We start from the raw sequence: 15268 nt of genomic DNA on the forward strand, positions 1-15268 counted from the left end.
TCGGGACCTCTGTGTCCAGGCCTTAGGCTTGGCACTTACATGTATGCACCCCACCTGGTTCTATAGTAACCTTGCAGAGGGGCCTTGAAATCTCCATCTGAAAAAAGAGGAAATGGGACTTAGACAAGTTGAGTGGCCTGTCCAAGGCTGAGAAGGACTCCCAGGCCTGGCCAATGCCCCATCTCCTGCAGCTCAGGTCTTCATACTGGGTTCCAGGAACCAACAAGGACCCATGGGGCCCCAGAGGATAGTCTTAGCATGAGGGCTCCTGACCCCTTACCAGTGCCCACTAGGTGATTTGGTCTGTATATTGAGCCTCCACCTCATGATTTCATCTGACAAAAAGCGGTTTTGTTTAGGATTTGGTTTTTTTCTGGTTTTGTTTTGTTTTGTTTGGGTTTGCTTTGGTTTTTGAGTTTTGGTGGGGTTTTTTGTTTTTTTGTTTGTGTGGTTGGTTTTGCTAAAAACCTACCCCCCAGGATTCCCCTGCTATTTGTGCTACAATGTTTTCTTCTTGGGTTCATCTGACATTTTCTAGAATAGGAGCTCAGTGAAAGTCTGCCATCCTAGGTTAGCGTTCCCACTGGAAGCCCACATGACAGTTTAGCCACAAACAAGAAACTTTCTCCGTCTTCATTCAAAAGTCAAACTCATTTCCCAGCCCCTACGTGCTGCAGTATCCATCCATTTCAGAAATGCTCTTGGGGCTCCTGCTCAGAACGGCCACATGTATGCTTCTCAGGACATGGGACCAGGTACTTATGTCAACCAGCAGAAAAGGGATCTTGACTTGGGGCTAGATAAGACCTTTCACAAAGCCCAAGACTCTGGCTTCAAAGCTACTAATGATAGCTCACAGGTCTCACATACAAAGCACATGCATGTACACCTGTATATGTGCACACAAAGGGATAGAGCATTTTGTGTGTTATTTTTCCATTTTAATCTTCCTCTGCTTATCATTTGCTGACTTGCTTTTTTTTCTCCACTCACCAGTGTGTTTGAGATCTATCTCTGTAGCTGTATCTAGAGCTAGTTCATTCCTATTTACCAATGAGTAGACATGCATTAGATAAATAAACTCATTTAATTTAGCTGTTCCCCTTCTGAAGAACACGTAAACTGTCTCTACCATTTTGCTATTGCAAGTAAGGCTTATATGCCACTGCTTCACATATCTGGGCACAAGAGTGTATGTTTCTCCAAGCCTAAGGCTAAAGTATGCATTTATAAGAGTGACTGCTGAATCATAAGGTATGCACATTTTCAGTTTTGATAGACACTGCCCTCCAATAGCAATTGTACCAATTTATACTTAATTCCCCACAAACGTAATAGTTTTACATGAAGTAGGAACCATAGAAACAGGTTTTATTTTAGCTAAGGTTAATCTGGCCCTCTTTGATTTGGGGAAGCTTAGAGTCCAGCCCAGTCAACAGCATTTGGATGGGTCCCCAACATGTGACTTTTCAGGGAACCATCACATACCTTGAGCCTGAGTATCCCCTATCTATACGCACGTGTGAAGGCTCAGTGAAGGCCCTTCACCTTGGGCCGGCTGCCATGAGTGACGTGTTTGACCTGTTTCCCCCACAGTTCTTTGTCTTGGATGTTGTCATTAATTTCCGCCGTCTCAGTGAGGGGGATCTGTTCACTCAGTTGAGAAAGATAGTCAAAATGGCTTCCAACGAGGATGAACGCTTGCCTCCAATCGGCCTGCTGACGTCAGAAGGGAGGAGCGAGTGGGCTGAGGCCAGGACGGTCCTCGTGAAAGGTTAGCAGCAGTGCCCAGCGCGTCTCCACGCTCATCTCATCCTCATGCCCATTGGCTTTCCTTCCTCCAGGGTTGGGCACCATGCCTCATCCCCATTTGCCATAGCATGGGGAGCTCAGGCCTCCCTCCAACTCAGGACCCTACGGAAAGTCAGCTGAGGCACCTGGAAGTTACAGGCACCTCGTTTTTCATCTGACAATATTCTAGCTTCCAGGGTGAGGCTGATGAGCACTGGAATCCTTGAATGTCTGGGAATATTGAGGGACGGAAGTGTTGAGCTGGAGGAAGGCTGGCTACAATTAAGCAGTTGTGTTCTACTGGTGGGCAGCAATGGTACCCATTTTAGGGGTCTGAGTCACTGGGAGAGCTGTCACCTGGAGATCTGGGATGGAGCGCAGCTCTGGGAGCATGGTTGGCTGCCTCCTTCATGTGATTTCTCAGTCCTAGAACTTTTCATCTTCAAGCTGACCTATCCTTGTGGCTGGCTTGCTGCTTTTATGAAAGTTTCCAAGCATTCCCACAAGAAAGCTGGTAATAGTCATAATAATTTTAAATCATCCTCCGGAAACTAATTTTCAAAGCTAAAGCCAGCCTTATTCCCAGGAATTGGATGGAGTGCTTTCCTTTTTTGCCTCTATTAGAGACTGGGGAATAAAAGGGAGGCTTCTGTGGACCTCCATCTGCCCCTTGGGCTCTCATTTGGCCAGATGTCCATTCAGACTCCCTGAGTATCTGTCAGCTGAGGGTCTGGGCTAGGCCTAGAAAGTCTAAGAGGCAGAGAGGATGAAGCTACTGCCCCCAAGCAGCTCACTGCACAGGGTAAGGGAAGGCATGGGGGAGCAGATTCAGGTACACAGTAAGGCAGCACTACCCATGTAAAGCAATAGAGACAGCAGGTACCAAATAAGTGCTCCAGGACTTCAGCGAGGAGAGGGAGCCCTTCCACCTGGGAAGCTTTTGAAAGATTTCATTGGAAGAGGTGCGAATTTTGCAAAGCTCTTAGACATGAGTGAGAAGAGCAGGAGGGAGGGATAGCAGGCTGGCTGTGGGCAAAGCCGACTGCCCAGCAGAGACATGTCTGCCCTGCCTGGTTCCACATGGAGACCAACCAGCCAGCAAAGATGGCCATGCTGGACGTGTTGAGAGAATGAAAAGGTGGTAGGGCCTGGGTCTCGGGCAGTAGGCACTTACATTTTCTGATCCCTCTCCCTAGAAAGTTCTTTTGCCAGGGTTAACTGGCTCCTTGCACCATCCAGAGCTCAGCTCAGGTGTCACTGGCTCAGACCCTCCTAGTGCATCCCCAACTCAGCACACTCTGTCACCTTGTCCTATTTTCTTACCTTGTTTGCATTTGTAACTCTCTGAAACCAGCATCTCATCTGTTTGATGCATGCTGATTATCTGCCTCCCTCCCCTAGTCTATGAGTTCTAGGGGAACAGGGGCCTCATCTGTTTGGATTAACTTTTCAATCTGCTGTGCCAAACACAGTTGGGCCCCAATGATATTTGTTAAATAAAAGAATGAAGGGTTACTAATGATACTAGGCCCTAGACCTATTGCCTACCTACCAGTTAATTCTTTTTCATTCAATTATTGGGTACCCAAGGAATGCTCAGTCCTAAATCAGGGGATGCATGGGACACAGGAGGGTGTGAGAGCTGACCCCATTCTCACAGACCTGACCACCACATGGGGGAATTAATAACTTGTCATTGGGAAGTGAGTTAATTCCCTCAGGAGACCATAGTGTAATCAGATCCCACTCTCCTCCCCTCCAGGGACAGAGACAGGCATCAAACAATCGCCTTTGCTTCCAATACAGTTTCCACTTTATTAGCAGGCCAAGCTATCTCCCTGCAGTACTGACCGGGATTGCCTTGAGGTTTAAGTGCTTGGGCTGTGCTAATCGGAATTAATTTGTTAATGGCACTTGATCTGGCTTTCTGAATGGAAGTGCTGTTTCTGAGGGAAGTGTGACAGAAAAGAGGGGCCCACACGCTTTCCCTTAGGAAATCCAATTAATCTGGTTAGCACTGACTGTGTCATCTGCACAGCAGGAAACCAGTCCTTCACAGAGACCCCCTCCCTGGAGCATCCCATACCCACAGGAGGGAAGCCATTTAGGAAATGATTTCAGTATAGATGTGAAAGATCATGGCAGCTTGGACTAAGGTTGAGAGTAAAGATGGAAAGACATGGGTGAGGTCCAGATATATTGCAAAGTAGAAGTAACAAGGAGGAAAAGAAAAGAGAATGGTTCCGAGGTTTTTGATTCAAGCAACTGAGTAGATGGTGGTACCATTCACCGAGATGGGAACCAGTTTGGGGAAGTGGCTGCAGAATGAAGTCCTTTCTAAGTGTGTCAGGTTTGAGATGCCTTGAGTCATCTAAGTGAAGATGTCAAATTAGATCTATGTGTCTGGAGCTCAAGACAGAGGTCAGTACAGAGACATAAATTTGAGAGCCATCAGCACATAAGTGATATTTAAAGTCATGGACCTGGGTGAGATCATCTAGAAACAGCAGAATGGGTCCTCGGAGGTCAGGTAGGGAAAGATACAAAGAGGATTGAGAAAGAGCAGCCCATGAAGTCAAGAGCAAAACCAGGAGATGAGTCACAAAGATTCAAATGGAAGGAGGCAGTGGCCAACTACTTGGAATGCTTCTGATGGCTCCAAGCAGAGCTGGACAAGAGGGGAGTCAGAGTTTGGCAACCCTAAGTCATCGGTGACCTTCACCAAAGTCAGGCTGGGGAGTAGGAAGAACAAATGGTTGCATCCTGATGAATGCGATCCAACAGCAGGAAGAAATTGTTGATGACACTGTCAATGAGTAGAATCAGTTAAGTGTGGATGACTCTTTTCAGACATTTTGGTATTAAAAAGGCAGAAAAATGGGGCTGTTCCTGGGGGTTGATGGGGGTCAAGGAAAATGTCTTTAGTAGGAGAGGCAAATGCATCATTGTATGTACACACATGTATGGAAGTACTTTGGTAAGAGAAATCATTAATGAGGACAGAAGAGATGAACAGAGGCATGGGATTCTTGCAAAGGCAAAATGAGATGGAACCCAGAGAATAAGAGACTTTGGTTGGTACCAGGAAAACCAAAAGCTGGGTCCGTGGTCCATGGGTCTGTAGCTGTGGTGGTAGGAATACAAGGAGGTACCTGACTGGTGGCTTCTAGTCTCAGATCAGCAGAGCTATGGCCATGAGCTGAGAGAGGCAGGGTGGGTTCTGAAGGCAAAAGAGAATGCAAGAAATAGCCTCTTGGAAAACTTGATGAGATTTATGGACTGTGTTGAGCTCATATTTGAGGGCTTGGGGGCCATACATTTTAAGAGAAACTAATTAGTATTGTTTCGCATTTTTTTTCCTTACAATGTTCAGCTCCTCAGGTTCAGGCAAAGAGAAGTGGGTCATCAGATTCAGCTAAGGTAGGAGAATATAACCAAGGGAGAGAGGTGGAAGATAGGGCAAGGGAATAGTTACAGTATTGGAATCTGAAATGAGTAAGGAGGTGTAGTAGTCTGCTTGGGCCACCTTAGCAAAGTACCACAGCCTGAGTAGCTTAAACAGCAGAAATGTATTTTCTTACAGTTCTGAAGGCTAGAAGTCTGAGATCAAGGTGTGGACATGGTTGGTTTCTTCTGAGGCCTCTCTCCCTGGCTTATCAATGGCCATCTTCTCCCTGTGTCTTCCCATGGTCTTCCCTCTGTATGTGTCTGAGTCCTAATATCTTCTTAGGAGGACACCAGATATATTGGATTAGGACCTCATTTTACTTTTACTACCTCAATAAAGACCCCATCTCCCAATACAGTTCTATTCTGAGATATTGGGGGGGTGTTAGGACTTTAACTTGGGGACTTCAAGAGGACACAGTTCAGCCCATGACAGGAGGGAAGTAAAAAACAAAGGTGGATGATTGATAGTGGAAATAGGTGGTGGGGTTGATGATTTTTAGGGCTCAGTGAGATAAGACATGTTGCAGAGTGTGGAATAACAGACCTTGTGAATCAGAAAGTCCAGAGTGTGGTCTGAGTGTGGGATGCTTGAGACTGAGACTTCAAAGGCATCAGTTCCGGTAGTGATGAGCTCCCAGGTGTGATTGTGGGAGTGGATGCCAAGGTTGGACTGTCAAACGTGGAAGATTGAGGGACTGAGAAAGGAGGGTCCCTGTGGGCCGGATCCTCTGCACAGGTGTTCAGGCTGTAGGAAAGATGACTGGAGTGGTTATGGGGAGGAAGAAGGTGAACCAGGAGCCCAGATCTGCATGAGGGGGTGTTGTGAGGGAGTCAGGGGAACACAGCAACAGAGGGGTGATAATGATGGGGGTTGGAAGGTAGAAGTCTAATAGCTATGGTTCCAAATGAAAAGCAGCGAAGACGTGTTCAGGAGCAGGAACAGGGAGAAGAAAGCCACCTACCCCACCTGGCACTGGGGTGCATGAGTGTGAAGGAAAATAGTCTCCCGTGAGAGGACATAGGGAAGTGTTTCCCTCAGAGGGTGCCCCCTCCTGTTGAGGCAGAAGGTGAACAGAACACTTTCAGAAAAGATTGGGAATGCAAGGGGACTAGCCATCACTACTCAGATGTCATAAGGGGTTCAGGAAGGGGGAGAGGTGGGGGGTGAAAAATGAGCCCATGGAGGGGACTCATGTCATGGGAGTGCTACTGAGATTCCCAGGGATGGTGGTGATCATTGCAAACAACACTCTCAAATCCTCAACTTCTGTGGAGGTACTCTCCTGGTTCCAGTGTGGTTGTGGGAGCTGGGGTGGGCATCTGACTGGCCCACAACAGTATCACAACTAGCACAATGGAAAGCCCAAGTCCCAAGGTCTCCACCTCCCTTCCTCGGACCTGGGCAGAGACCAATGCCCATGGGCACTGGGCCCAGGCAGGTGCTGTCTAACAAAAGGCTTCAGCCAAGCTGAGCTCCTCTTGTCATGGTGGAGGCCTGGATGGAGGCACCTGAGCTCAGACAAAATCGGCTCCTGAATTGTCATAGGGTCAACTGAGGCACAGTGGGGCAATTGATTTTATCAACTCTCTCCTTAGAAAACGGGACCCTGATCCTTCAACCTGCCTCCCAACCAAGACAGCTCCCACTGCCAGCCCACAGTTTCCCCCACCCAATCCTCTGCTATGACATTGAGAAGGTGGAGCTCACAGAGCAGTGGAGCCAGCTGTCTGCCATAAAGCCCATGCTCTCTCTCTGTACCCCATGTCTCCACACCCCCTTGACACTCCCCCAGCACTTCTTACATGAAATCTCTGAGAATATGTTACAAGACAAGTGTGTGTATTGTCATCTCTATCTTCAGCCTAATCATCAACAGCCAACACAGAATGCCCTCCTGGGGGTCCAAGAGCTAAGAAACCCAGCAGGACCATCACTGCCCCACAGAAGCCTGAGGTCTTTTTGGGAGACTGGAATAAGCAGAATGGTTAGAACAAAAGTGGACAGGACAAAACCAAAGGAGTGCCTCCAACAGGTGTCCAGAGGGAATTTGGGGACCTTACCCATCTGCCTGTCATAGCTCAGGAGGGCTTCCTTTGCCAAGTGGGACATGAGGCTAAGCCCAGGTGGGTTGAGGTGTGTGTGACTGGGGCTGGCCAACAACACCAGGATCATCTAGGGAGACCCTTAAAAAAGATTCTGGGGTCTCAGGGATTTTGCAGGGAGATAGGAGTGAGGCCAAGGAATTTGTTATTGTTGTTTTTAAGTTTATTTATTTATTTTGAGAGAGACAGAGACAGTGCAAGCAGGGGAGGGGCAGAGAGAGGGAGAGAGATTGAATCCCAAGCAAGTTCTGCAATGCCAGCACAGAGCCCAAGCCTGGCAGAGCCTGATGTGGGGCTTGAACTCACAAAACTGTGAGATCATGATCTGATCGGAAACCGAGTCAGATGCTTAACCAACTGAGCCACCCAGGTGCCCTAGGAATCTGAATATATATTTTTTAAATGGCCTTGGACCACATCTTTCTTTTTTTTTTTTAAGTGTATTTATTTATTTTGAGAGAGAGAGAGAGAAAGTGCATATAAGCTAGGGAGGGGCAGAAAAAGAGGGAGAGACAGAATGCCAAGCAGTTTCCACACTGTCCATGCAGAGCACGACACAGGGTTACAACTCATGAACCGTGAGATCATGACCTAAGCCAAAACAAAGAGTCAGATGCTTAACCAGCTGAGCCACCCAGGTGTCCCAGGAATCTATATTTTTAAAATACCTTTGAATGCAATTCAGGTTGGGACCAACTTCTGCAGATATTAGCAGCTACTATGTATGGAGGTCCACCTTGATGCTGACCTTATCTTGGGCCCTTTCTGTCCCTTGCTTTCAGTCTTCAGTATAGCCTGTGAGGTGGGATTTCATCCCCACAGAACATAGGAGGCTGTGTCTCCAACAGGTTGAGGTAGTGTTCACCCTTACAGGTGGTCAGTGGTGGATCAGGGCATCTGTCCCCCAAGCCTGAGATCCTCAGGGCCCGGCAGGCAGGGTGGGATTTGGGGCCTCAGGAAGGTCATGCATAACCTCTCAGGACCTCCCTCCCTGCACAGCCTTGAAGCTTTGGCCTTCCTGAACCCAGGAGGTCCAACACTGTTATCCTGGTCTGGAAATTCAATTAGACATTCTGCCCTGAGTCTGGAAGACTACAGCACTTGTCAATTTGTAGGAAAAGGATAGCCAACTCAGAGAGCCCACACCCCCACCCTGGAGCCCGCTGGCTTTCCTGGGTGCTGCGTGGAGATCCTGTGAACAGACTTTGGGCAGATGCTTCTGTTTACACAGCGCCGTAAATATTTATCCCCAGCAGCCAATTAGAGCTGAGCCATTGCTTTCAAGGAGGGAACTGACAGAAGGCGGCTGCGTCTGGAGAAGGCCTCAGTCATGGTTTACAAGAACCACTCGGGATGGGCATTTTGCTATTTAAATATTGTCATCCAGGGATAGACAAGTCTGCTGATTTTAAAACCAATTACACATTAGCAATAACAGCCTTTCTGATTTAATTGGCCCAGAAATACCTCCTGGACTCCCAAGGCTGAATGCTGTTTTCCTTCCTTGGGTGTAGGAGGGTGGTGTTGCAGGGGCCATTGTCCTCCCACAGTGGAAGCATGACGGCTCCTGTGGATGAGGGTATCCAGACAGGGAGAGGCACAGGGTCAGGGGCAAGAGGCCTGGGCTTGACCTGGTTCTCCTTGCTGTGCCCTGAAGCCTGGTGTCCTAGGCCAGGACATGGGGACGGCCACCCTGCCCTGCAGACAGGACCGAGGGTTTGCAGAGGGACTACAATGCAGGTGGTCTTGTGCCTGGCGCCTAGAGGCTGTTTGCTAAATGATAACTCTTATTAGATTTGGGAAAACACTCTGGGGATATTTATCCAAGGCCCACACACTTTATGGAAAAATCTGGTGAACTGCAAATGGATACCTGTTGAACGTCCATTTGGTCAGTGACAGTGACCCATGGCCTTAGACTGAATGGCCTGTACTCCTTGCCTCGGAACTCTAACCCTTAACTCCAAGATACCCTTGGAGGTGCTTCCCCTGGGCTCCCCACATGGCACATACTCTGTGTGCTCACACTCAGACACCTCTGTTATTTCCTTTCTTCTCAGATGCTGTCTCTCTGGCTCTCACTTTCCATTTTATGATATTTTGGGTACAAAGCAGGTGGGAAGTGGTTTTTTGTTTTTTTTTTTAATCTCCTGCCCTTCTCAACTCACCACCTCTCCCCTAATTCTGGAAGTGTGATAGCTCTTTAAATTGGCCTCTGTGGGAAGGGTATTTCAAACCCAGAAGAAAGAGCAGCTCTTGGTTCTTGAGGGTTTTTTTTTTAATTAAATTAAACTTATTTGGGAATAATTATAGATGCACACACGCTTGTAAAAAATGATCTCCCCCAGGGGGGCACCTGGGTGGCTTAGTCAGTTAAGCGTCTGACTCTTGGTTTCAGCTGGTGAGGTCATGATCTCACAGTTTGTGAGCTAAAGCCCCACATCGGGCTCTGCACTGACAGCTTGGAGCCTGCTTGGGATTTTTCTCTCCCTCTCTCGCTGCCCCTCCCTGGCTTGCTCTCTCAAAAAAAAGAAAAAAAAAACTAGAAAAATAAAAATAATCTCACTTGTACCCTTTCCCCCCAGTGCTAATATCCTGTAAAATTCTAGCATGATATCACAACCAGGATATCACAGCCCATTTCCCCTCCAACTCCATCCCTCCTTAACCTCTGGCAACCAGAATCTGTCTTCATTTCTATAATGTAATTGTTTTCAGAACGTTATACAAATGGAATCGTACAGTATGTAACCTTCTGAGACTGGCTTGTTTTCACTTGGCATAATTCTCTGGAGATTCATTCACACTGTCCCATGTCTCAATAGTTCATTCCTTTTTATTTATTCCTTGGTATGTAGTTGATATCATTCACCCATTAGAGGACATCTGAGTTGTTCCTACTTTTTGGCTATTCAAATAAAGCTACTATCGTATATAATAGCTATAAAATGTATAGTAGCTATTACTATAGTAGCTTTATTTGAATAGCCAAAAATTATATATATATTATAATTAATATATAATTGATATATAATTATATTTATATTATATATAAATTATATATATATATTTATATTATATATAAAGGTTTTTGTGCAATCATAAATTTTCATTTTAGGAAAAATGTCCAGGAATAAAATTGATATCTGCATGTTTAGGTTTTTCTAAAATGTTTGTTTGTTTGTTTGTTTGTTTGTTTTGAGAGAGACAGCACTAGCAGGGGAGAGGCAGAGAGGGAGAGAATCCCAGGCAGACTATGCACTATCAGTGTGGAGCCATATGTGGGGCTCAAACTCATGAACCGTGAGATCACGACCTGAGCTGAAATCAGGAGTTGGATGTTTAACATACTGAGCCACCATGGTGCTCTGGTAGATTGACCATTTTGTTTTATGTAATGCCCCTCAATGTCTCTGGTAATTTTTTTTTGCTCTGAAGCTTACTTAATCTGATATCAATGCAGCAACTCCTGCTTTCTTTTGATTAATGTTTGCTTGATATATCTTTTTCCTTTCTTTTACTTTCAGCCAGTCTATATCATTATATTTGATGTGAGTTTCTTATAGATAGAATATAACCAGGATGTCTTTTTAAATCTACTTTGTCAATTTCTATCACTGTAATTATTGATATGCTGGGATTTCATGTTGCCATTTTATTTTTCGTCACCTCTGTTGTTCTTTTTTTAAATTTTTATTTATTTTTTTAATTTTATTTTTTATTTTTTTAAATTTACATTCAAATTAGTTAGCATAGAGTGAAACAATGATTTCAGGAGTAGATTCCTTAATGCCCCTTACCCATTTAGCCCATCCCCCCTCCCACAACCCCTCCAATAACCCTCAGTTTGTTCTCCATATTTATGAGTTTCTTCTGTTTTGTCCCCCTCCCTGTTTTTATACTATTTTTGTTTCCCTTCCCTTACGTTCATCTGTTTTGTCTCTTAAAGTCCTCATATGAGTGAAGTCATATGATTTTTGTCTTTCTCTGACTCATTTCACTTAACATAATACCCTCCAGTTCCATCCACGTAGTTGCAAATGGCAAGATTTCATTCCTTTTGATCGCCAAGTAATACTCCATTGTGTGTATGTATGTGTGTGTGTGTGTATATATATATATATATATATATATATATATATATATACCACATCTTTATCCATTCATCTATTGATGGACATTTGGGCTCTTTCCATACTTTGGCTATTGTTGATAGTGCTGCTATAAACATGGGGGTGCATGTGTCCCTTTGAAATGGCACACCTGTATCTCGTGGGTAAATGCCTAGTAGTGCAACTACTAGGTCGTAGGGTAATTCTACTTTTAGTTTTTTGAGGAACCTCCATACTGTTTTCCAGAGTGGCTGCACCAGCTTGCATTCCCAATCACCTCTGTTTTTCAATTCTTGCTTTCTTTTTCCTTCCTATGGGTTACTTGAACATTTTTTAGAATTCCACTTTGATTTATTGTAATGTTTTTAGTGTATCTGTATAGTTTTCTCTAGTGGTTTCTATAGGTATTTATATATTATATTGATAAATTATACATATATTATAGTATATCATATATATGTATATATATAATTTATCACTATCTACTGGTGTTGAAATTTTGTGAGTTCTAGTGAAATGTAAAAAGTTTATTACCCTTTACTCTCCCCCATTTGTAATATAATTGTCTTAAACATTTCCTCTAATACAAATTTAGAACCACATAAGGCAGCATTAGAATTTTGTTTCAGTAGGGAAATATAATTTTAAAAACTCAAAAAGAGAATGAAAATTTATTTACTATAATATTTACTCTTTCTGTTATTCTTTCTTCCTTCTTAATGTTTCCATGTTCCTTTCTTTATATAATTTCCTTTCTTTGGGGGGAAATTCCTTTAGCTTTCCTTTTAGGGCAGGTCTTCTGGGGATAAATTCTCTTAGTTTTTCCTCATCTAAGAATGTCTTGATTTCCCCTTCCTTCCTGAAGGATATTTTTGCTATATATAGAATTCTGGATTAATGGTTTTCTCTCAGTACTTGAAAAAGGTTGTGTCACTTCATACCAGCCTCCATGGTTTCTGATGAGAAATAGACAGTAATTTAAATTGTTTTTCCCCTACAGATAAAGCATCATTTCTCTCTGCTTTCAAGATTTTTTCTTTGTCTTTAGTTTTCAGAACTTTGACTATGATAATGTCTTGATGTGGACTTTTTTGAATTTATCCTGTGTGGGATTAACTGAATCCCTGAATTTATCCTGTGTGGGATTAAGTTTATGTCTTTTGCCAAATTTAGGAAGTTTTGGGCCATTACTTCTCTGAGTACTTTCTTGCTCTGCTCTTTTTCCTCTCCTTCTGAGACTCCAATAACATAATTGTTAAGGTCTTTTGTCCCACGGATTTTTCAGTATTATGATGATTAATTTTAAAATATTTGTCACATAGTTCTAACATTCTGGTCATATCAGTAGTGGGCATATACTGATTGTCTTTTTTCATTCAAGCTAAGATTTCCCTGGTTCTTGGTATAAGTGATTTTCTATTGAAACCTGGATGTGTTATATTGTAAGACTCTGGATGTTATTTAAACCTTCTGTTTTAGCTGGCTTTCTCTGACACCACTCCAGCAGAAGCAGGGAATGGGTTCTGCCTTGATGCAACCAGGTGGAGATAGAAGTCCAAGTTTCTCATGAGACCTATATTAACACCCCAGGGGGGGGTGTTCCTTGTTACTCATGGTGGGAGTAGGAATTCAAGATCCCGCATATCCTTGACTAATGCTGTGTGTGGAGCAGCTGAGGTGGTGGATATTGCCCAGTGGAAATGGATGTCCCAGCTTCTATCTGAGACCATGCCTTCTCCGATACCCTCAGAAGCTGACATGCTTCAGTACAGACTGCTGATGGTAGAAGTCTAGGCTCCCCACTCTGCTTTTGTTGGCATGGGGGAAGGTTATTATCTAAAAGCTTTCCTGTCTTGCTAGTATGCTTCTTTCCTGGTCCTTTGGCTAAAGAAAGTAGGTTTTTATTGGGCTTTTTTTTTTTCTTTTTGGTCTACATTTGTTTGTGTTTTATGTTATTGGCTATTTGAGCTCCAAGCCTGGCATATTTTAGGTAAAACAGAAAACCCGGTGTATTCGTCTGAGTGGCTTAAACAACATAAATTTATTTCTCACCATTATGGTGGCTAGAAGTCCAAGGTCAAGGTGTTGGCAGCATTAGTTTCTCCGGAAGCCTTTCTCTGTGGCTTGCAGATGACCACCATCTCACTGCATCCTCAAATGGTCTTTTATCTGTGCACACACATCTCTGGTGTCTCTTCCTCTTCTCGCGAGGACATGGTCATATACGTTTAAGGCCCCACCCTTATGATTTCATTTAACCTTAATTACCTCATTAAATAAAGCCTCATCTTTAAATACAGTCACATTGAAGATTAAAGCTTCCGTATAAGAATTTCAGGGCTGATGGAACACAATTTAGTCCAGAACAGGCAGGGAATTCACCATCATATTGTTCCTTGGGTCCTGAGAGCCTCAGCCTGTCCATCTCTCTCCATCTTTCAGAGTCTTCTGATGTTTGTTTTAATACCCAGGGTTTTTAGTAGAAGGAACTGGGAAAAGTCAACTTGATGTTCCTGGAAGCAGAAGTCCTTCCTTTTGAGCTCTTTCAAGAGGATTTTGGAACTCAAGTCAAAGCAAGTCTGCTGTGCAAGAGCCAGGTCTTATTGGGCAAGAAATACTTTTGTTGGAATTTTCATAGCCTTTGGGAACTGGGAGCATAAATATTATTCCATAAGCCATAGAGTAGAGAAGAATATGGGATGTGTGATGGCAAATTTCCATCCCAAAAGGAGAGACAATCCCTTTATCTAGGCAGAAAATCTGCTCAGATGAAACTGACAAAGGTTTAGAAGCTCTAAGCCTCGGAAAAGGAGCCAGTGTCTCCATCTCCCTGGACCATGTGAGGCAAGACAGTAGGGATCTGACTTAAGCCACCTTCCCAGGGTGTAGAACAGAGAAGGCAAGTGTCTGAGATAGAGCTGTGTATATGTGCACACATGTGCACAGGTGGAGGTGTTGGGGAGCAGCACCTGAGTTCTGCAGCCCTCCACAACAGGGGTGCTGTGTTCCTTTCATTTTTGCTCACATTAGTCACAGTCTGTAAGCTTTCAGTCTCTAACAGAAGCTCCAGGGCCCTCCAAGGCCCTGTGGCCTCTGGAATTTCCGTGTCACCGAAGCTGTCAACTCCCCAGGCGTGGGTGGCAGAGCAAGCTCCTCCTATTACTCAACTCCGACTTCTCACTATTAAGCAGGGGCTCCTTGAGGAAGATTGATTTACCACATTAAACGAGCCTCCATGTGCTCGATGAGAATGTCACAAGACAAACGGCTCCTGCCGCATGCCTCCAGCCCACAGCCCCCCGTTTCCATTACATTTGGGCCAGAGTCATGGTGGATGAGTTTGGGTGTAGTTCATTTTCTGCCTTACATGATAAACTTGTCAGCCTTTGACCGATCAGCTACTTGTATGCAGGAGTTCATTTGCAAGGCCACCCGCATCCCAGCTCTGCTGTCCTGCTCCCATTTCACCCTGTCTAATGAGCCAGGACCTGGTTACTGTTGGTTGGCGCTGAGCTCTGGGGCCCTGCACAACCCGCATGCTCAGCCCCTCCTCAGGGGCCCATCTCTCCTGCCTGGAGGCGGCTACGGCACTGATGCCTGGGGAGATGTCCTTGTCTGTTGCTTCAAGTTGTCCATCTGGGAAGGAGTGTGCAAAGGCTCCACTCTCCTGAGCAGATGTGTTAGGCCTACTCCCCAGCATCCTGGATGGACAGGCCTGCCTTGAGTTTCCTGGGAGAGCTATAGCCTGCCCGCTCCACTTTGGGAACTATTCTAAGGAAATAGCTTTGAGGCTATTCTAAGGAATTTGGCTT

The 15268-nt window shown here is 44.8% G+C and overlaps 1 protein-coding gene across 1 annotated transcript in view; it reads left to right on the forward strand.

The window, feature by feature from the left end:
* Positions 1-15268, forward strand: part of CHAT (choline O-acetyltransferase) — a 41797-nt gene that overhangs the window by 7589 nt on the left and 18940 nt on the right. The window contains exon 6 of the mRNA XM_015536602.2: positions 1597-1774. Within this exon, the coding sequence (XP_015392088.1) occupies positions 1597-1774 (178 nt within the window). The remainder of the gene's footprint in view (positions 1-1596; positions 1775-15268) is intronic.

This window comes from Panthera tigris, chromosome D2 (genome assembly GCF_018350195.1).
Source record: "Panthera tigris isolate Pti1 chromosome D2, P.tigris_Pti1_mat1.1, whole genome shotgun sequence".
NCBI lineage: Eukaryota > Metazoa > Chordata > Mammalia > Carnivora > Felidae > Panthera > Panthera tigris.